This window comes from Netta rufina, assembly GCF_964035555.1.
Source record: "Netta rufina genome assembly, chromosome: 1".
NCBI lineage: Eukaryota > Metazoa > Chordata > Aves > Anseriformes > Anatidae > Netta > Netta rufina.
This window is the reverse complement of record NC_140123.1, coordinates 204,075,827-204,098,863: the sequence shown is the minus strand read 5'-3', so window position 1 is coordinate 204,098,863 and position 23,037 is coordinate 204,075,827. Positions and strand designations below refer to the sequence as shown.

General features: G+C 47.4%; 1 protein-coding gene across 1 annotated transcript in view; it reads left to right on the top strand.

Moving 5' to 3' along the window:
• Positions 1–23,037, top strand: part of PLXNA4 (plexin A4) — a gene marked incomplete at its 3' end in the record, with an annotated part of 399,326 nt that overhangs the window by 185,918 nt on the left and 190,371 nt on the right. The window contains exon 4 of the mRNA XM_084283189.1: positions 10,502–10,633. Within this exon, the coding sequence (XP_084139315.1) occupies positions 10,502–10,633 (132 nt within the window). The remainder of the gene's footprint in view (positions 1–10,501; positions 10,634–23,037) is intronic.

Sequence of the window (23,037 nt, the reverse complement as noted above, 5' to 3'; positions counted from 1 at the left end):
AAAACGTGCCAACTTAGACGTTATTTCAAAATTTGTCTCTTGCTTTTAGATAATTCAATCCAGGGCTTTGAATACGCATTTGTCTCACTCTGATGCGCAAGGGATCCCCATGATTAAGGGTCTGGCGATACACGCTGCTATCGCAGGTAATAATTACTTGACTTACACAATACTTCTCATTTGAAGATTTCCAATAGCGATCGATTTTTTGCCTCTCTCCAGCCCTGTCTAGAGGAGTCTGTGGGAATGGGCTGAGAGCTGTGGTTGTGTGATCGCTCCCTCCCCTCTGTAACCCTCTGAGCTGAGGGCCGTGCAGTGATGCACGCTGCTTTGGTGACATCTTTTGGGGTCCCCTTTTCGTATCTCAACAGCTTCCATTTGCCATTTCCTTTAATCATGGAAGCTGTCCCTTAAAAATCATCCAATCCGTAGGTGGCTCGATGAAAAATGTGGAGAGCAAAGCAGTGGCTGGGAACACCTTGCAGACTGAAGGTGAGTCCAGCCAAGCGATGTGCTGCTTTGGTAGGACCAAGAATTTTGTAGTGGTTTTGGAAGATGAAACGAGTAGCAAATGGCTTTGGGTCACTAACTAGAGGCTGGCTGATGGGACATGAGAGGAGGCCTTGGGAAGCAGAGACATGTCGCATGGTCAGATGTCAAAGATGAGAGAAGAGGAACTGGTGGTGGGTCGGCACATGAGAGCAGCCTTCAGTGGAGGGTTGGTGCTCCAGGACAGGGCTGGATCATTCCTCTGGCAGGTTCCTGAAAAGGGAGAAAGGGCAAACGTGGAGCTTTGTCCCCAGATGGTGCTTCCCTCTTATCTGAGGCAGTACTGGAAGATAAGCTTTCACTCTTTCTCTCTCTTTTCCCCCCTTTTTGTTTTTCTCCTGTGGATAAACATAGGTTATGAAGGTTAGAAAGGCTTCAAGGGCTGTGTTTTTTATCTGATATTAAGTTCTTAATAGGTCACCTTGGCATTGAGAAGCCCAGGAGCTGAAACAGGCAGCAATTGAATCACGATAACCTTTGCAGAGCACAACCTGGTCGTGGGTCTGGGGCCCAGAGATATGTGGGGCCTCATTATCTCGACCTTAGCCCCAGGGATGTCAACCAACAAAAAAGGACTGGACAGAGAGGCTGGGCTGGCTGATTTCCTTGGGGAGATCCTCTTTCAGGGTCCCTTTTCCCCTTGCTTTAGAGATAACAACCCCTGGCAGGGATTGTTCCCAAATTGCTGCTCTGTCCGTCCACCCTGATCCCCCTTTGTCCCAAAGGAGAGAGCAAAGAGCTCCAGCCTCTGGGTTTCTCAGCTTTTAGTTATTCACTCCCAGCCTATCAGCCCATTTCTCTGCCTTTTCTGCTGCAATTTAGCACCAGTGCCTGACGCAAACATCACCACAAGACCAGAAAGCCTGACTCGAGCAGAGAGATAATCTCCGGGATAAGATTTTTGATCTGCATGGTTTGGTGAAAGTGGTGAAAGTGCCCAAATCCTCAGCAAAACAGGAGCTTCGGTCTGCCTCTGATGTGCCCTAAAGGGAAATTGCAAATCTTCACATCACCCCAGGACCCCTTGCTGCTGACCAAGACCCCCTAAAGCACACCCTAAATCCATGCTGATGGATTTAGGATGGGCAGGGTACCACTGGGTGCCTCTGTGCCCCCACCTCCTTGAATATTTCCCCCCCATGGCATGGTGCTGTGATGAATTTTGCCGTTCTGTGCCTGCTTTTGGTGCTCTCCTGCCAATGTACCCATGCAAGTGCTCGGGTCCCTGTGTTTGTGCATTCCTCCCATTGCCAAAGGGCAGCTGGCTGCCTCTCAAGGCAGATGGAGTCATGAGGATCCGTGGGTGTCTCAGAGCTCGCCCCGTCTGGCCGCAGTCAAAGAGCCCTTTGTGGAGCTGCTCTGCAGCCCCCCGCGGGGCTCCCAGCCCTCCGGGTCACCGCGTTCCTGGCACGGCAGGATGAGCTCATCTCTGGTCTCTCAGCCCCATGAACGGACCCTTATAAAGGACTTGTATCAGCCAGCCCCTGCCGCTGTCCGTCTGTCCTCAGAACATCCCGTACAACTCTCTGCCACAACCTCCGAGCGGTGCCGTGGAGGGATTTGTGCCTTAGACCAACACTGTGTTGATATCTTTGGCCATTCGGACACAGGCTCTGCTTTTGGGCATCTCTGACCCCAAAGCCAGTAAGGTTTTGAGCCTTTCTGGTCATGCTACTTATCTGAATTGTGTTGATCTATACTTTGAGCCCTGCTTAAGAGCTGACCAGAGGTGAGCAGGTATTTGGGGTTGTGCACCATGGGAGCCACCACCCAAGGAATGTTCTTATACATCGAAATTCAATTTTCTTAATTTTTTTTTTTTTTTTCATCGTTACTCCCTTAATATCAACCAAAATCCACTCTGACTGAAATCCTTTATTTACGCTTTCTGCAAGAGGAAGCAGGACTAGTGGTAGCAACAGGGTAAATGTTAAAAAGCTAGCTGTCCCCTCCCAAAAATGTTGCCCGTAATGAAATTCCACCAATTTGGGAGAAACTGAAGTAGCTGGGGACCTGTGCCCTTCCTGCCCTGGCCGGTGGCTTTATGCACATCCCAACTCCTTCATGCTGGAGAATTAAAACTCTGTGGCATCCTAGAAAAACCCCACACCTGATAAATCCAGGGGATTTTATTTCAGATCATACAATGGGGTGGTGTGAATAGGAGGAGATGACCTTATTGCTGTAAAGTAGCCACAGATGTGCCGCAGATGGACAAGTGCAAGATCCCAAAGCCTAACAGCAATGACCATGAGCAGCGTGGCACTGGGATGGCCTTTGGGGTGATCCACTGGGATCCTAACCCATGGATGAAGAGACTGCTCTGTTCCCAGTGTGGCTGACCCCGTGGTGCTCAGGAAGCAGACCCAGAGGATGTTTGGGCTCCTTGCAGATTGAGGAATGGGCAAAATTGTCCCATGCTCCTGCCCTCCCTTGTCTCTGGTCAGTGGTATCAGGTCCTTTCCCTGATGTAGTTTTATTTTCCCGAAGTACCCGCTCAGCTGGGCAACACGTTTAAGAGCCTGAAGACAAAACTTTGGGTACAAAATCTGGTGGCTACAGTGTTCAAACGTCCTATTAGTTTGGCCAAACACATGCCTGATGCAGGCATCAAATCTCAGAGCTGTCACTGTGGTCAGGATGCCATTTCCTAGGACATAGCTACGGGTCGATGCTTTTAGCATCCTGCTTCATTTCCCACTGAAAAGGGGCAAAGCATGCTTTTTCAGTCTCAAACGGATTTTATTTTAGGAGTAAATAAGTACAAGTGTTCCTGGGGTGCCTGGCAGTGTGATACATAGATCCAAGATACCTGGGACCAAGGTGGCCACTGTCACCAGAGCTCAGGCAAGGGCCAGGAGCTGTGATGCTCCGTGCAAAGGAAGGGGAAGGAAGAACAGATCTGGGGCTTTGGCTCTTGAATCAAGCAGCACAGCCCAGTCCTCAGCACGGGGACAGGAGAGCAGAGGCCTCAGCCCCATGCCATAGGTAAGAGCCAGCAGCCTGCCCTTAGATCTGGCAGGACTCGCTGCTGCACACCAATCACTTGGCAGACCATTACCTTGAAAAATGAGCTCTGCCGAGCCTGCCCGGTGTTGTTACAAACTAATGATTTGCATTGATTAGCACGTGGCTTGTGAGTGTCTAATTTATCAATCAGGGAGCGCCAGGGGAGCGTATGTAAACCATGCTCTCAGAAATGATGTCATCTGTCAAAGAATGGGCTGGTGGACGTGAGAGCTGCACACACCTGATGTGCTCCCTGCCAAGAGAGGGAAAGGACCCGGTCACCTCCTTGAATTTTTCCCCCCCGTGTCCATCTCTGAAGCTTGAAGTGCAGCTATTTCAGTTTGGGGCAAGCCCTGCAGCTTCAAGCTCTAAGTATTATTTTTATGGCACTGGGAGCAGATACCATCAAGCTGCTATGGTAGGTGCTGTCCAAGCCCAGAATGCAAGGCTGGCTTTTTTTTTTTACATCCATTTTAGCTCATAAATCCATTGCAGGCAGAAGTATCTCTTGCTCTACGTGTTGGTGGGTAGATGAAGTGGAATGGCACGGCAGTCACTTGCGGTGGGCAACGAAAGAAAGGACTCTACCTGCTGTGAGTTTGTCTCCTGGCTTGCAGGACCAAAGCAGACGGTTCATTTCAGTGTATCTGAGATCACTGCAGGCTTGATCCCTTGTAACCCAGTGCCCCTGAAGCATCTAGGAGTCATGTCACATACTCATGTGGAGGGAGGATTACGGTACAATGCCTGCGGATGGTATGGGACAGAGATTTAGAGGTGAAAACTGGGGAAAAGTTGCAAGTTTAGGCTGCCTTGGAAGCCAAATGCCGGGGTTGGTCTCCTCCCCAGGTTGGCTTGCATGACCGTGGCTGCTGTCACCACACATCTGGGCCTGGGCAGCGCTGAAAGAGTGAGGGTTGAGGCTGAACACCTGGTTTGCCAGGGTCCTGCTCTCCGTATGGCTGAAGGTGCTCTGAGATGTGTGCTCAGAGGGGCTGGCACCGTTCACACAAGCAGCACCTCGAAACATCTGTGCGGGAGAAGTGAGAGGGCTGCTGGCTGTCAGGCACAAGGAGGAGATGCCTCACCCTCTGCTTTTTTTTTTTTTTTTTTTCAATTAGTGTTTCTAAAAGCCTCTTGGATCGGTAGATGGACAGGGTTATTGAAATACCGTGTGTTATTAGAAATTGATCTCCTGCTAATAGGCTTTAGGCAAATTAGGACGGATGATTCGACTGGAAAACACATGCCAAAATGGAGGGGAAGGGGAGGAACGGGGCGCATCACCAGCCCCTTCCCCGTCTTCGCCCAGATCAATGCAGCTACTTCATGGAACCCAAATCAATGGAAGAGCAGAAATAGATTATCATCATAACAGCCTGACGTTAGATCATGCTCTGTCTGCTGTGCTTTTGCCCCCCTCGCCGTGCCAGGAACGGCAGCCAGCAGTCCCAGCGTCCGCTGGGGAACATTAGGTTCATAAAACGGGGAGGAACTGATATTGGAAAAGCAATAAAGTATTAGAGGCCCCCGTGCAGTCGTAAGGCTGTGGCTGGGCACTGCTCAGAGCAGCCTGGATTGATGTGCGGGGCCGCTTGGATCTCCTAGAAATGAGGTTTGCTGAGCCTTAATCCAATACTGAGAAATAATGATGGTGATTTCAGTGAGAAGCCCTGGGAGGAGAGGCAGGGCGGACAAAGAAGGGAGGCCTCGGGGAACGGCCAGGACGGAGGCAGTGCTGCCAGGTCTGGTTTTCCCTGTCCAAAAAATATTTCTCTTCCTTCCAGAGCCGGTGCCACCGCCTTTGCTCCCTTGCACCCAGGTGGAGGCAGAGGGATCTGATTCTGTGATCCCTCGGGCTTTGCCTTTGCAAGCCACCCTTCCTTGCAGCCGCCTAATCACCTCCCTTGGGAAACGGGGTGATTTTTGTGTCCAAAGTAAACCTGCAGTGTGATTTGGGAGCTGCTGCAGTGCCGGCTGCGAGCACTGGGGCTGGCAATGATGAATTCCCTTTTTCATCAGCCCGGGGTTTGCTGATTCTGCACGATTTAATTATTTGCAGTGACGACCAGCCAACCAGTGTCTACGGCTGTCTTCTTGGCCAGCCATCATCCACCTGTAATCCTGCTCCTGACCACGTCTCAGGGGACCTGGATGGGTTTAAAATGCCTTATCCAGAGGACTTAATGTGTGTGTGTGGGCATGGGTGTCATTTTGGCTCTACAGGGCCAGGAACGATGCTCTGGGCAGGAGGTGATGGCTCTAGATGAGTAGGAAGCAGCTGAACTCAACCGGCACGGTGGAAACGATGCCAATTTTTGCTGCCAGTGACAAGTCCGGGCTAATGGGACAGGAAAATAGAGCTGATGTGGTAGCAGGAGTGCTGTGAGCTTTTCCATGGAGTAAGCTTTTGAAAATAATTTTGAAGACAACTATTTGTCCATGCTTAATTTGCTGGGATTTACACAGCAGAGCAGATAGCACAAAGTGTACGGAATGGGTTTCTCTTGGATAAAACAAAATGGGGCGATGTTCATGTGCTCCAAACAGTGATTCAGTTGATGATATCAGGCTGTGGCTGAAACACAAGCCGTGTGGTTGCTGGCTTTTAGCAGAAATGGTGTTCTACAGATGAACCTGTGCTGTTTGCATACAGAGACATGCAATTTGGGAGAGCCTTCCCAACTTTGCAAAAGCCAAAAAGAGGCCATCCCCATCCAGCCTAGCAAAATATGAGCATGCTAAGAGAGCTCCATGGTCATGATGGTCTGGGAGGCAGGTGTTTCTGTTGTTTTGTTGAGCTTAAAGAACTTTGTTTTTTTGGCCATGACCATGGTTTGTCATCCAACACTGGGGCTAAGTGCTTGCAGGCACCGGTTCCTTCTTAATCCTCCAACCCCAACGTTTTTCGTTGTCCCTTTTAAGATCATGCCCATGCTTTGAAGGGATTCATCGTGCCCCTTAATTCAGTAGCCATATGATCCCAACCTTGAAAACCTGTGTCTGTCATTAAGGTCTGATTGAGACATCTGCCACCAGCTTGCCCAGGAGACTGCGTTCAAGCATCGCCCTCCTGTGGATCCCGCAGCAGCTGGAGGGACCCAGATAACACTGAAAGGCACCGGTAAAATGACGGGAGGTATCTTTTACCTTCTTTCATCCTCCAGACCCATGGGCTCCTTGCCAGGATGCCTGTAGGGCCAGCCATGGCCAGGGTGAGAGCTCGGGGAAGGCCAGAGCCTGTGCCTTTAAAGATTAATAGTGTTGTTTGCTCATTAAGGAGATCGTTTTGAAGCCGGCGCTAGCCAGAACATTCGAGTGCAAGCATCTGTTTGCTACTGGGAGAGGATATTTATTGTCTGATACTTCAATGGATGTAAATAAACAGCCAGGCCTAGATAATGTTCAGACAAACAAACAAACAGCTGCCAGAATGGGTCCCCTGGTGGCTGACCTTCGGGAAGCATCATGCTGATGTTTTAATAGCAGCCGGCTTTGCAGAACGAAGCCCAGTGAGTGCAGCCTTCCAGGAAGCAGGATTAACGTGCAGCCTGAACCAACGGGTCCCCGTCAGCTCTGCACACGTGTGTGGGCTGTGGGGTAGTTTGGGGTTAGCAGGGTATGGGGTAAGAGGTGGTGGGTGATGGTCCTGGGGGTGTACGAGGTGGTGGTGGGGTTGGGTGAGGGCTTGGGGTGCTCATGGTTCATGGTTCGCGGCAAGATTCAAGGAGAAATATCCCCTGGGCTCTAATCCCACAGCCTGATAAGGACATCTTTAGGGTAAGAATACCCATCCCTTAGTCAGAAGAAAACTCTACCACCTAGGACTTGTGGCTGATGCCAAGGAAGGAGAGCAGGAACAGAGCAAAACGCTGCTACGTGCCTTGAGCTCCCCACAGCCATCAGGCTGGGAAGATTTCCTAGCAGAGATCGTATCTGCGTCCCTGACATCACCGCCGATCACTTGCAGGCTTTGATGAGAATCTTCTCATTTCCCCTTTATAGGCTCTTTGGCTCTTCTTTGACTTTTTTTTTTTTTTTTTAAACTTCCCAAACCCAACTGCTCTGCTGCTAATGGATGCCTGCGAGCAGGGAATAAAACCCTCCAACTGCTGCTGAGTTTTTTTTGATGTTCGTCCCTGAGAAGAATGTGCAGGGAAGATGGGGACCCTCCGGGCTTTACGCCTGGGGTCGAACACACGAGGGGCAGAGTTTAAAAGGGGATAGGGGATGGCTTGAGTTAGCAGCCAGACGCCTGGCTGTGAGCCGCGATAATCACCTCCTTGCTGGCACGGGGCTCGCACGGCCTGTGTGGCGTGGGTGAATGCCTGCCAGACTTTCTGGCCGCCTTCTGAATTTTCTTTTTCCTTTATTTCGTAGCTTTAGCTTAGAGGAAGAGATCTCCGTGCTGTTGTCGGGAGGCACGAGCACACGTGTGTGCAAACGCACACGTACAGAGGAATGAGCCCCCACTCCTCTGCAAAATAATGATTTTGCCACCAATTAGGTCAGCAATAGCTGTTAAATCCCTTCCGAGTGTCACTGTTTTCCCAGCGTGAAACCTCTCTGAGTCTTTTACCTGCCCCAAGCCCGTAGCACAGATCCCTGGGGGCTGTGCCTGGCGTTTGTTAGCTCGGCGGTTTCTCCAGCCTGCCTCTTCTGTCTCTGAGCTCCTTCTCCTCTAATGGGGCCTGGCAAAGGCTGAGGACGAGGACTGAGCCTGGAGTGATAACTGGCTGCTTACATATCCAGTGGCCTACAGACCTGACCCTGATGATGCTGAGAAATCAAGGTCAAAGCAAAGACCTGACAAAGACGTCAGGTTTGTTTAGCACGGCGATGAGATCAAGGGGCTTCTGGTGGGCACAGGCACCCACAGGGGATGGGGAAAGGAGGAAAAGCTGAGGCAGAGCCCAAACATTGCTCCCTGCCAGCGAGAACTTGGTGCATTCCCTATGGGAAATCGGAAAGGGTCCTGCTGTAGGGGCATCTGGGCTGCCCTGGGCAGAGCCCTATCATACAGGCACCCACATCTTTTGACCTTCAGTCCTTTCCGTGTGTCCTTCCCGTCTTCTGGCTGTCCTAAAGGGAACGACTCACTCTAATCCCATTGACATCTTGTCCCTTAACCTCCTGGGTAAGACACACCAGTGACTGCTTTCCAGTAGAGACTCAGAGGAGCTCAAGGCCCCCAGGAGGAACACGAGTGAGCCCTTTCCTCCAGGCAACCAGAGCCGGTGGGAGGCTTGGTGCTGGCCTTAAGTCCCCAACCTCCATCTGCCTTAAGGCTGTGGAGTGTGTTGCTGTCATCACCAGACCCATCCAGACGACAAACCAACCTCAAATCCTCCCCTCTGCATTGTCCAGCCCAATGGTCAATGCCCGGCCCCTCGTAGGCTGTGCAGTCTCATGGGATCTGAGCATCCCTGAGCACCCTCCACACCCTTTTTGGTCACAGAGAGCCCCTCTAAATCCTCTCAGCCTCATGTCCCCCATCTTGCCAGGGTTATGGAAGATTATTTTCCAGGTCCTCATGTCCCCCGTCGTTCCAGAATAAGGTTTCTTTCTTGTCATATGGTGTTGTCATATGGTTGGGTAGATAGGGAAAGGACAAAGATAAAAATCTGTATATCAGTGCTGCCCTTTTTAGGCTTTCCAGACCCTCTGTCATTCCCTCTCTTCCTTTCTCTTTGCCTTTCTAACACAGAAGATGATTCAGGCTCAGTTTCTTGGCTGAAAGGTTGAGACAGAAGGAACGAGCTCATGGACTGTGTGCCAGGGAACAGTGGGAATGGGTCTTGATACCATCACTTCTCCAGGGCTTGTTATTTCCTTTTGGGTGTTTTTTTCCTTTTTTTTTTTTTCCCTTTTTTTTTTTTTTTTTTTCCCCTCAATTATCAAACTACACAACTACAAATCAGGGAAGCCAGGGACCTGCTTTACTCAGGAAGGGATGGAGGTCATGATGTGGAGCACAAAGCAGATCACCTAAAACTCTGTTTTTTCTAGAGAAGGGCACTGTAATGTTTGGGTTGCTGTGGAACTGAAGATTTTCTGAAGATAGCAAGGGAGAGAAGTAATGTGGATGCAACTCTGAAACACATGCTCATGGGTTTTCCTGAATATCCAGAGGGACCCAACAGTCCTATGGATAGCTAGATTATCCTGAATTGTGATCGTACTAACGGAAAGGATTAGAAACCTTCTCCAGCTGGTTTTCAGCCCAATCTTTAGGAATTGGCTTGAGACCAGCAAAGACAGAAACCTACAGTTTTGTGCACTTTCTTCCATAGCACTGGTTTCCTATCAGGGGTAGAGCAGGGCTGTGTATCAGGTCCGTTCTCATCATCCCAGTTATTGATGCTCCTCCGTGACACCTTGTTATGAGATGTGGCTGGAATCATACGGTCCCGTACTTGTGCAGGACAGATTTCAATATCAGATACAGATCATCAAGAAGAGAAATAGCCTGTGTTGTGTTGTGCGTTCTGCAGTAATATATTGCCCCATGGGATATTAGCAATAAGAACCATAATAGCGTCTGACTAGCATTTGAGTGAGTCAGTCCGGTAGGCTCTTGTGTGTTTTTTTATTTCTCTTTTGCACATCATCATCGCAAATTCTGCCCTTTGTGCCACCATTTTCAGCTGGGTAGATTTGTCCAGTCAACAACAGTAATACACTGATAGTGCCAGAGAAAAATGAGCAGGCTCTGGATTGTTCTTCTTCAGTTCTCTTGTGTCGATGGGACCAAAAAAAAAAAAGCAGTTAAACTGCTTTATCCTTAAAGTGAGGAGGCAGGGGAAAAGTTTATTTTGTGATGACAGTGGTTGTTGTCTGAAAAATGTAACGAGAATGCTTTTCTCCAAGGATTGTCCTACAGTCTAAATGGAAGGAGGAAAAACACTCATGTTCTCTGCCTGCTTTTGTTTTTGCCCTGCAGATCCGTGTGGATGGCACCACCAAGAACACGCTGGAGTATGAGATCGTGCAGGTGGTGGACACTGGCCCCGTATTACGGGATATGGCCTTCTCAGTGGATCATGAACACCTCTATATCATGTCAGAGAAGCAGGTAAGAAACCCTGACAGACCACGCTGTTGGGAAATTTTTTGGCTTGGCCATGCAACGGATGGCAGAATTTGGCCTGAAATTCTCAGAGTGAAAACAGCTCCCACAAAAGAGCCTTGTGCTGTGTTAAATATCTAATGATTGTGCTTAGAAACCATTGCATTTATACACTGATGGAGATTATTGAGGGGCTGGGGCACAGACCATGGGGGGAGAAAACACCCCCAAGTGTTGCCTTATGTGGTCCACATCCTGCTGGCTACGTGACGAGGAGCTGCTGTTGCATCTGCTGTGTGCCACGTTGCTCTCCACCCCCATTCAAACTGTGGCTGCATCTGCCACCGACATGGATAGGGTGGGTAAATGCAACGCTGAATCATTTGGCTCCAAACGGAGTATTTGGAGAAGCTGGAGCTTCTCTGAGACGTGGTGATCTGGAGTGTGGGACACTGCCTGCTGGGGTGCAGGCCAATTTTATTGTGACATTCCTGCTGTGTTATTAGTGTTTGTATTATTGAAAATATTAGCAGCCAGAGATTGGGGAAGAGCCAGTCTGGGTGTTCAACATGGAATTGTGGCTGGTTTCAGCACAGTGCTTGACTTTAAGGAAGTTTGCTCTTTGAGTTGGGAGAACTAGTTTTGCATGAAGAAATTAATTGTTTTGCAATTAGCCTTGTGGACATGCAGGGACTTATTGTAACTGGTTAATTTGTGCGTGCTTGTGAGGATCTTTAGGATGCCTAGGTAAAAAACGGAGCCAAGAGGGAATGTGGTAGGGTGATGTGGGTGCCCTACTGCATGGCTTCAGCGCCCAGTCCAAGTGTGGTGTGTTCACGCAGGGGTTAGAGTTCAGTGATTCATTGAGTAAATATTATCCTCCTGACCTTGCACCATGTAAATGGCACCAGACAGAAGAAAAAAAAAAACAAACAAGCAAACAAAAAAACAACTTGAAACACTTCCTATTGCCTTCATGAACTGCCTGAAGGGTCTGTGTTTGGGAGGCCACTTTCCAGCAGTGTTCCAGCAGGCCACTCCACTCTTCCACTATTATGTTTGTCCACCCACTAATTTCTGCCTCATAAGAAGCAGGAGTGAATGATTGTCCCCTCTTCACCTGTCTTGATTTTACAGACCTTCCTCACTTCCTCTTCAGGTGGCTGGGGTTGTCTGGAATTGATCATTTCCAAGCTATTTGTGATGGTCGTTTCCTCTGATTGAAATGTTTTATTTTAAATGTTTTGTCTCTGTGAGGGCTTCTGTGTTTCCAGCCCTCACATACCTCAAATACGACGTGGGGAGCAGAGCAACTCTGTCCATTCATCTTCATAAGCAAGGCTGTAAAATGATAATAACCCAGGAGAAAGGTGAGGAGTGGTGGTGACAGAGCTGGGATTTCTCATCTGCTTCATGCTGGGAAGGATGGGATGTCTTCTGCAGTGCCAAAGTGAAAACAGTCCCAGTCTTACCACTGTTCACTCACTTCCTACCCCCCTTTCCTTAAAGAAATGAAATTTGGGATGAGAAAAGTAACTTTTTTCCTCCAGAAACTTCCAAGAATGTATTCTTGCTGGTATTTTAACTACATGCATTTCCCTGACCACTATAACGTGAGCAGACTCATTTTGATGATTGGGACCCCACAGAGATTGTTCATGGAACCCCATGGAGAATCCAGTCCCAATTTCCCTGTCATTTATTAGACCACCTCCACCCACCCATCTTTGAAACCCAAAGTTTAGTGAAAAGGGCACGGAGAAGGTGCAGGGATTGAAGACAAGATGGAGAGTGGCATGGAAGAAGCTGGCCTTGGGGAGGATGTGTTGGCTCCGTTGTACAAGCCTTGTAGTATGGTCCTTTTCATAAACAGATGATGCCCTGAGTTATCAAAACTTTTCAATGCCCACAGAAATCCCTAAATACTGCAAGGTCTGTGGAGGTGAGGGACAGGAGAGTGAAAGCTTGACCTGACCTTCCAAAGGCAGGCATAGCCCAAGGTTTCTCCAACCTCAGTCTTCAGGGCTCAACCTTGCCTGTGCCCTAGAGATACCAGCAGTTCTGTTGGATGTTCAACTACTCCATCAAAAATAGTTTTCCTGGGCTCAGCTTCATCACTCGTCAACCCTCAGTGGGAATGGGAGCCCCAATGACAAACCAATTTCTTCATCTTATCCCAGATGGTTTTCGTCCACCACAGCCCTGTGGTCCACCCTTGCAGGCCCCCTGAATGTCGACCACTACCTGAGACATGCCCTGCTCTCAGGAGCAGGATGCAGCAGCTTGTCACCAGCAGAAGGGCTCTGCTATATATAATAAATACATACTTTACAGGGAGAGTGATCAAATGAAGCAGAGGAGAAGGTTTGCCACCAAACCTACAAGCAGGATGGGGTTTCCGACTGACCGGGAGGTCTTGTGTGGTAACAGCAGGGAAGGAGCTGCTCCGGGGTTTTAATTCTCTGGTTATCTCTCTGAATTTCACTTGTCCCTCCATCGACGTGTTCCCTGGGGGCTTGGGGATATGGATACGTTGGAGGCTTGGGCTGTTTCTTTCTTTTTCTTTCTTTCTGGTGTGCAGACAGCAGAGAGCCCAGTGCCTCACACGCTGATGTGAGGGGATGAGGAGCAGATGGGGAATGCTGGAGGAGCAGGGGAAGGAAATCCTCAGTGTCTCTGCATCTCCTCTGCTCCCCATCACACACACACATTTCCTCAGGTCCCTCTTCCTCCTCTCACCTCTCTCTGACCCTCTTTCTCCTACCAAGATAAACGCCTGAACCTACAAGCCCCCTGGAGCTCTCTGCAGGGTTTGAAATCCCTTTTTCAGCCCTCTTCTGCTCTCTCTGCCTCTCTCCAAGCCCCATCCCTCTTTCATCACCTGTCCTCTCATTTTCAGGCTTTTCTGTTACTCCTCCACTCCTGGCACCCCTTTTTCTTTGCTCTCTTCTCTTCCAGCTGTCCCCACACCGCAGGATGATCGGCTCTCCTTGCCTCTTAAATGCTGCAGTGATGATATTTACACACAACCTCTGCATGTTAGGAGGGGCAGGATGCTATTTGATGTTGTGGCACTGGACTAGTTTTTGGAAAATTACCCCTAAGTACCTCCATTTCAGCATGTCAAGCTCCTGGGTCTCTCCCAGCTCTGGGTTTCGCAGAGCTGATGCAGCACCTGGAAGCAACTCCAAGATATGAGAAACTTCGCTCTTCCCTTTGATATCGGGGGATCAAAGGGAAGAGCTAGAGAAAACGAACTTAAAGGCTGAAAAAACAGAAGGCAAACAGCAAGAGGCCCCAACTTTATTTTATTAAAATTCCAAGGCTTTGAGCTGTCTCCTCCTTTTGGTTTAACTAATGGTTAGAGAAGACTCTGCAAATGGTTTATGAGTAACCCTGTCTTTTACTCAATGAAGGAGATTTGCTGTCCCTGTCTGTGCAGGCAGTTTGGTTTTGTGCAGGTGAGTGGAAAGTTGTGCTTCCTCCCTGTGAACTGGCAGAAAGGCATCCAGGATCTGAGAATAACCCATATCTATACTATCATGCCCTAAAAAACGACAATATATCAAAGGTGAGACTGGGAGGGCCATGCGTAGCAGAATCAGATAGGTATTGCGGGGGTCTCTTTTAAACGCTGCCAATGAAATATCAAATAAATATGTACTTCAACTAAAGCATGGCAGAAAAAGCATTTGGTAAAAATTAAGTAACGGTATCACAAATCATGTTGACAGGCTCTTTTTGGCCTTTCTCTGTCTGTTTCTCATTAAAACGGGGGAAGCTTTTACCTATTTGTCTCCTGAGATTTATTCTTCTTCCCTTTGCCTCTGAGTCACTATCTGCAACAGAATTATTGTGTGCAAATTAGCTGCAAAGGAAGAGGTGGTGACTGCTTGGTTTACTTCTGATTTCGTGACCACTGATTAAAATCTTGTCTGCTGCTTGTGTTATCATATCAATTAGTTAAAGCAATCATTAATAACTTTACCTAATTATAGCTTAATTTCTTCAAATGTGGTCTTTGCACAAGATTTCAATTAGCATTAACTCCTCGGCTTGGAGAGGCTGTTTCCAAGGGATTGTCAGCCCAAGCCTGTCCTCACAAACACTGGCTCAAGATCACAAGTTTTAAAAATAACTCAAGAGTTTTTCCTTTTAATTTGCATTTGTTTGTTTGCGAGCCATAAAGTTGCATGCAGACCATGTTTTTCATCATTGGTCCAAGACACCGGAAAAGACAGGAATTACCGTGTTTGAAAACGGCATGCTGAGATTGCCTAATAAATCCGACTTTTTGACCTGGGGATTAAAAAGAGACACCCATAAGCTGTCATAAACATCGGCATTGCTGTTGCTGATGTCTATCATTAACTCTGTTGCCTTGAAGGTTTTGGGGGCAGTGTCTGTCATCTTGCAGAAGGGGCTGCTGTGCATGAAAGGTGACCGCTCTGTGCACGTTCACTCTTTGGAGATGCTTAAATCTTCTGCAGGACTTTACTCTTCAACTTCTGAAAGCTAGGAGGGAAGGATATTGGCAGTATGGTCCCTGTGTTGGAGTAATTGGCTGCTCCTGGACCAGGCTGACGTGCTAGGTAAGATCAGGGTCATCAGAGCTTCTAAGAGGCCCAAATAAAATGCAGAAATAAACTATTTATGAAGATGCGTCATGTTTAGCTCTCTCTACATCCTCAAAAGAATGAGGCTCTGAACTGACCATTTCATTGCCCTAATACCCTGCTTTGGGGCATTCCTGGACAAAACACGTAGGGAAGAGAAGTTCCTAGAGTTCAGTCGATCTCTAACAAGCCGTGAGTGTAATCCCAGCTGGCGGCGGAGGCAACTTTTGTTCTCTGACTCTTCTTGCCTGCCCTTAAAATACCACTCATCACCCTCAGCAATATCGGAGGCTGAACTCTGCTCTCCCTGCATTAGCTTTCACCTAATTAAGGGCCTGTTAAATAAGGTCAGATGCCCTCTGAGAAATGACTGCATGGTTGGAAAAACCCGCATGGATGCTCAGCTGAGGATGGAAAAGACACTGTGTGAGAGCCCGTATATGCCAGCCAAGAACGATAAAAGCAATTTGGCCCACTGGCAAAACTGCAGCACATTGTGCTGCTGACTCTCTCGGAATAATTCTTTATTGACATAATGCATATTATGGCAAAAAGTCAGAGTTTAGCTTGATTTTAACTCATTTGGGTATCCTAGGAGCAAGCAGCTGTAAGAGTAGGGACGCGCTACACCTCCTGCTGGGTTTGTTGTGTGCTCCAGGAGGGATGTATGTAACAGAAAAATGGGGTGATAGGGTGAGGAGCCAGTTCAAGGTCTTGGAAATGCCCCAGATGAGCCATCTATGGCAGAATAAGATATTCCACCAGGGTCTCTCCATCCCATGAAATGCACAGGCATCTGAGATTGCGTTTCCCACTACCCCTCAGTCTTGGGACCTATGTTCGGTCTTCGTGGTGTCATTATTTGTGCCTAAACTCCACACTTACTTTCTCTTATATGTTTCTTCCATTTGGGGGCAGAATTATGGCTTTCACTTTGCCATCTGTGGAGCTGAATTTGGCTTGAGCTTCAGCAGTGTCTAATGTCAGCGTTCATCTCTCAGCATGCCAGAAACTTCCCCATGCCAAGCTGCTCCCTCCATGGGCTGCTCAAGGAGGCAGCACAGGAGCTGGAGGATGCATAGAGGCATTTGGAGGTGCTGCGTTCGTATAAAGGATGGGGTGGTTAAGTTTGGGGACTTTGGAAGTGCTGTGTTCCTGGTGTGGTTAAGCTTTGGGACTCTTTGCCTCAAGGTATCCCTGTGGTGAGCACAATTGTAGGGGTTTTTTTGAGGGTTGTGGTGTGAGGAATGAGATGGGTTGGTCGGACTAAGCAGCAGCCAGGCCATCCTCCTCCACTCCCCTGTTTATTAGTGGGAACATTCATCCTTCATCCTTCTAATTCAGTGGCTCTCATCTGGGGCTCTGCTTTCAAAAAGCACTAGCTCTCCTCCTTTGTACAAAAAGCAAAAAAAAAAAAAAAAAAATCATAAAAAAATTGAATGAGTAAGACTGGAGGAAAGGTAGAGCAATGCCCATAAATACAAAAAGCATCTGTAGAGTCATTCCCTAAGTGAGAAGTGGCAGGGACTATTGATCCTCATGGGTAGGTGATGGGTAGGAAGTAGGGCAGATGCCTCCCCTGGGGCCCGAGGTCATCTGGGCACTATCGATTGCGGTGTTGTTCCTCCGTAGTGTGGCCTCGGTGAGCCAAACACAGTCTGCTGAGCAGAGAAATACTCTTATTTTCAAAAAATAAAATAAAAAAAAATCTACTCCCATCACTCTGAGCCCTGGCAGACTGCTAGGCTGTGGTTTCAGCTGGGAATAGGTTGGAGTATTAAGGGCAGCTCAAGGAATTTAGCTGGAAATCTGAAAATCTCCATCCCCTCCTCCCCCAGCCCCTGACCCTGTAACAGACCCAGAAGAAGGGGAGAAGAAAAGAGGAAACCAAAGAAGCTGGTGATTATATGTGAAGCCTGGCAGCTCTGTAATCCTGGACTCCATTAAACATCTGTCTCCTCCAATCTCAGTGACAGCCAGGTCTCCTCCTCTCCGCTGCCACACTCAGACCTTACATTTGCAGGTCACTTGAAAGCACCAGTGGTTAATCAGCCCCTGCTTTGGTATTCCAGTCCAGCCCAGCCTGGCCACCAGTGCTCCCAGGGAGGGAGGATCCGGGCAGGACAGAGACCCTGCCTCAGGAAATCCTCACTACAGGCACTTTCATGCCTCTTGGGCTTAAGCTTTTAATTTTATTTTTTAAGCTTTTTTTCTAGTACTATTTTCTAGTATTTATTTTGTGTGTGATACCCCTGAACTCCTAAGCCTGCTCCTTGTTAATGGGGATTAATAACCATTTTGTTGTCAGACCCAGAGAGAACTTTTAAAAGTGCCCCAGAATTTTTTGCTGCCTTTTGCCTGCTTTGCCTTGGGCCTTTCTTGCTTTATTTCCCCGCTAAATCCCTCTCAGCACTTTATACTGCATGATATAGCCATTATCATCATAGATGAGTGGAGTAGGACCAGGAAAATGAAGCCATTCCACAACCTGCCCTTGAAAGGCGAGCTGGCTTTTATGCTCATTTCTGTCATAAAAAGAACTTTGATGTCATGCTGTATTTTCCAGTTGTGTTTGAATACAAGTGTACTCAACTGCCCTGAAAATGATTTTCGTGTAGTATCTCCTAACAGGATGATGATGTAATGGGAGTCTCTGAAATCTATTTTTTGGTGTATTATTATTATTACTACTATTATTATTATTACTATTATTATTATTATTATTACTATTATTGTTTGACAGTGCAACCCAGGAAGACACCCAGCACTGTAACAAGGTTGTGTCCATATGACAAACAGGGCAATCCTGGGGTTTTCGTGTGGTTAAGCAGTTTTGAGGGGGCAGTAAATCAATGCAAAGGGTTGTGTGGATCGATCAGTAGGTGGCTGCCTGCCCATTCAGTGGGTGTTGTTTGTAGACGGGACAATTTCTCTGCCAAGTTATCCACGTGACATTGAGTCAGGTTAATGTTGGGGCTCTTTGAGATAACGGTCTTTTAAACTCTTAGCCCTGCTGTATCATCGCAATCCCAGCACTGCTCATGGCTTTCCGTCTACCTGGAAATCCTCTCCTTTAATTCATCTGATGAAGAGATTCTTCTTTTCCTATAGTCCTGAACTCCTATGTGCAATACTACTCTTGTACCCCTTCTCCAAGAGCCTGGAGCCACGGGTGACTATGGTGTACCCATGAGCTTGTAAACCAAGTTGGGTTTCTTGAGGATGAAAGACAATGTTCATACGCACTCCCTGCTCTCATGGCATCATTTGGGAAGCTTTCTGTGGAAGGAACCTTCCAGGCACTTTTGAAGTTCACTTGTTGGTAGTTTCTGCCCCAGAAAGCACAGTTTCCTTCAATCATCACAGCAGGGACATGTTTTGATGGAGTATTAACTCCAGGTTGATTCACACTACTCCTGTTTTTCTGCCTGAATTCACAGAGTACTGGCACACAGGAGGCAGGCAGACATTTGTACCAGCCTTATCTCCATCAGGACAAGGTATCCTTATCTCCCAATACCTGTACTAATAAATGCAATAAATCAGGGTACACGCCAAAACCAAATGTCACAGTGTGACCTGTGCTGGTAGAGCTCAGCTCTTTTTCTCCCCAAAGGGGTTAGCCCCATCCAGACTGGATAGGAAAGGAACCCAAACCATTCCTGGGCAGTTTTTGGGGGACAGAGTTTTGGACAGCCAAATCCATGCAAGAAACCATGAAGAACTTGACAGTGTCTCTGACCTCTCTGGCTGTAGGAGGTGTTTTGCTTCTGGCCATCCCGAAGCCTTTAAACCTGTTGTATTTTACATAGAGCTTGAAGTGCCAACAATTAGAGGGGTCCTCTTTTGGCTTCTTCATGAAATAAACTCATCTGCCAGCCATTGAATGGAAATGATGTACGTAACTCCCTGATTGCTATTTTTGCATTCCCTGTAATTGTTTCTGAAAACAATTATATGTTTCTGACATTTAGGCAGGGCTCTTCAGGCAGCTGCTACTGCAAACACTGAGCACTTTGAGCCTCCCCGTGTACTGTGGTTGGGCTGAACTGCTTCATGCTCTGCTACAGCCGACGCTGAGCAAAATGCTGGTAAGGGACAGGACGTCTTTCACCCACAGGATGCAGCGTGGAAATGAGCCAGGAGAGATTTGGAAAGCCTTCGGTCTCCAGAACAGATGGGGAGATGGGTTTCTTTTCCTTCTGGAGGAAGCTCTGCCTTTCATAAACAGCCCTTTTGGGCTCTCCCTGGCTTAAAACCATCTCCCGACCACCGTGTCCATCACCAACCAAAGAAGGGGTGAAAAAGGAGGTAACAGAGCTCACGGCACAGCTTTGAGTAACTCATGGGATGTGGCCTGCTGGTCCTAACTTGGGACCACTTTTGCTTTCATTGTGGCTTCACTTGACACCCTTGAAACCCCAGGGGATTTGGCAACTGGATCAGAATCAGAAACTAGTGTGGTGGAAGACTCTTTTGCTCTCTGTAGATGCCTGAGCTGCTTGAGCCGTCAGGCATTGGGACGGGTTGCCCAGGGAGGTGGTGGAGTCCGCATCCCTGTGGGTGTTCAATGAAAGGTTGGACGTGGTGCTTAGGGACATGGGTTAGTGGGTGACATTGGTGGTAGGAGGGTGGTTGGACCAGATGATCTTGGAGGCCTCTTCCAACCCTAATGATTCTCTGATTCTATAACTCTAAAGGAAACCCATCTCCTGGCACCCCAACAGACCAACAAAGGGTTGTGGGTTCATGCATCTGTGCTATAATCCACTTCCAGGTGGCCATTTTCTTCACCATTTCCCTTTTTTTCCCCCTCTGTAAGAGCATTATCAACCCCCAAGACTTTTACCTCAGGCCATTAACTGGCAGGTTGGTCATTACGAACCACTTGGCAGTGACTGATGATGGGGGGGCTCTTTTGCTACGGCAAATGTGGAACTGATTGTCTGGGTGACCCCGTTTGACCTCAGGAATTCTGCATTTAACCTGGCTTTAGACATAATAAACTCCAGTAATTAGCAGAGAAATTCACCGGTGACATGTCTAATTGATTGGAAATGCCAGTCCCCTGTGAGACGTGAAGCTGCACTGAGCTGGGGGGAGCCACCTGACATGTGGGGGGTCATTGGGATGCTGTCAGGAGGCAGGAAAATGCCGGGAAGGAATGCAAAGCATGCTGTAGGTTTGCTTTTCTTTCCAGCTGAGCGTGCTGTGGGTTTGCTTTTCTTTCCAGCTAATGGACTTGGTGAACATGCTATCCATCACTAATTACTTACCCCTTTACTCAGCACTTTCCCAAGGTTGAGCTCACACCTTTGGGAAAACACACCCAATGTCTGCACAGTCCATCTTAACCATGGGCTGGCAAAGAGAAAAACACTTTCTGCAATCCCCGGCCCCAAAATCCAGTTGTTTGTGCCCTACTGAGGAGGCAGGTATGGGCCCTATTTGGGGGAATGTGATTTTTTTCAGTATGGATTTGTGATATCCCTTCCCAGCCTTGCATTTGTGCTTCTAAACTGATGACAGCTGGAAAATATAATAATAATAATAATAATAATAATAATAATAATAATAATAATAATAATAATAATAATAAGATGATGATGATGATGATGATGATGATGATGATGTTTTGTTTTGTTTGTTTGTTTGTTTGTCCTTGTGTACTAAGAAGTCTAGAAGAGGATGGGAATATCAGCAGTTATGTTCCCTCAACCAGCCAGTAGTGGTGCCCAAAAAGTACAGGTGTAGACACTGTGTCGTTGACCAGAAAGATTTTATTTTTTTGTTTTTTATTTTTTTAGTGTGTCAATGGGGGGACCCTGGCTTTGCAACCTGATCGTGGCTCCTGCTGCTGTTCAGCACCCAGGATTTCACTCAACTCTGCACTCGAGCTTTTTCAGGGTCGGTGTCCTTGGGGTGCATCACCCCCTTCCCAGCAAAGGGAGGCTCAGAAACCCATCCAGGGCTTCGGGGACACTTTCCTACCCCGGATCAATAAATTAAGAAGGCAGAAGAAATACAGTGACAACACCATATGCACTGAAGCATCCTGCAGAGATTGTGGAGTCTCAAAACAAACATTAGATGTGCAAACAGTGCATCAGCATCCCTCTGTGAGGGTAGCTAGCTGCAGATCCATTTATCGCCTTCTATCATTTGTTTTCATTAATTTTCATAGTTAAACAGATAAAAGTGCTCAGGGCAAATATTGCAGGCTCTCCCCGCTCCCACACAAGCCTTCCTTTTCTCTCTCCTAGCCTTTCTTTTTAGGCTGACAATCAATCGACCTACTACTAATTGTGGCACAAAGTTTATATAACCAACTAATCGCACTGACTCCTTGCCCCTGTCTTCCCCGGGGATGTGCTCAGGCAGATTTAGGTTGTTGTACCTCCTACCTGGAGGAACAGCAGAGAGCTGGTCCTGGTACAAAATGACCTTTTGAATTCCAAAATATCCTTATTTGATGTATGCAGATGACTTAGTGTATGTCTATGTTTGCTTCTTCACCCAACTATTTAAGGGAAGGAAGGACAAATCATACCTGATAAATAATTGTAGTTTTGAATAGTATTTCTCTTACATAAAGGCACTATTTTCAGGTTTTAGCATAATCATTTTCCCTTGGATCCTAGAAAAATAACCAACCTGCTCTACTGTGCTGATGAAAATTTCTTTCCCAGCTCGGTGAGTTCCCTGGAAATACCCGATGTATTTCAATGGATTTTGTTTTTCCTTGTATTTGTTCCTTTCTGTCACTGCCTCTCAAAAATATTACTTTTTGTTGTTGTTGTTTCTCCACTGGAAAGCGGCCTTGAATTTACTGCCAAATTTGCGGGGAAAAATATTTGTTCTGGCTCTGTGATTCGTTCTTAGGCTGGGGTGCTGCTCTTTCTCCTGTTGGCTGTGACAGTGGTCAAGTGAAACTCAGACCTGATGTAGAATTTTGTTGTCTCCTTAGCATTTTCTTAGATTTCTTAAGAGGCCACAGGCTTTTCCTGACTTCCCTTTTTTTTTTTTTTTTTTTTGGTGCAGACCATGCATGAGCTCTGTGATTACAGCTTCTGGCTGTAGCCTCTCCTAGGGATGTGCAGTGCAGGAGACTTACAGGACATACAGAAAAACTGGACCTGCTGGTGGATCCAGCACATTTGTGGATCCACTGTACTGTCCATGCCAGATCACAGGGCAAGAGAAAAGCCGTGTCACATAGATATTACCCACCACTGAGTTACATCCCTCCCTCTCCAACTTCAAAGAGGAAACACCATTGTACTAGTATAAGAAAGTCACCACCTGCACGTGCCAGATTTCTGCAAACCTCAAAGCACGGAAGGCAGAAAATAGGGAATCAGATTTATATATATATATATATATATATATATATATATATATAATTTTTTTTTCCTAGCTGTAATAGTTGGCAAATCATAAGCACATAAGCCTAACAGTTGTGTGATGAACTCTCATGTACATGTCTATTCCTACTTGTATTGGACTTCAAAGGGTGTTACAGAACACGAACTTTGTTCTGTGACCCCTCTGTGTGGTGGGTGTCTTCTGAAGTTGCTGACAACTTTGGATGCTCCAGTATAAACTTAGATATATATCTCATATATATATGTATGTATATGTATATATATATATGAAAATCACCTTCTGTGCCTGGGAAGCTTGTCTGGGGTGGAAGGCAGCATGTGTTTGGCAAAGCACAGCACCATTACACTAATGCATCTGCAAATGCACCGGGCTGGGCTGATGAGGGGCTGTTTGGCTAATGGACAGCCT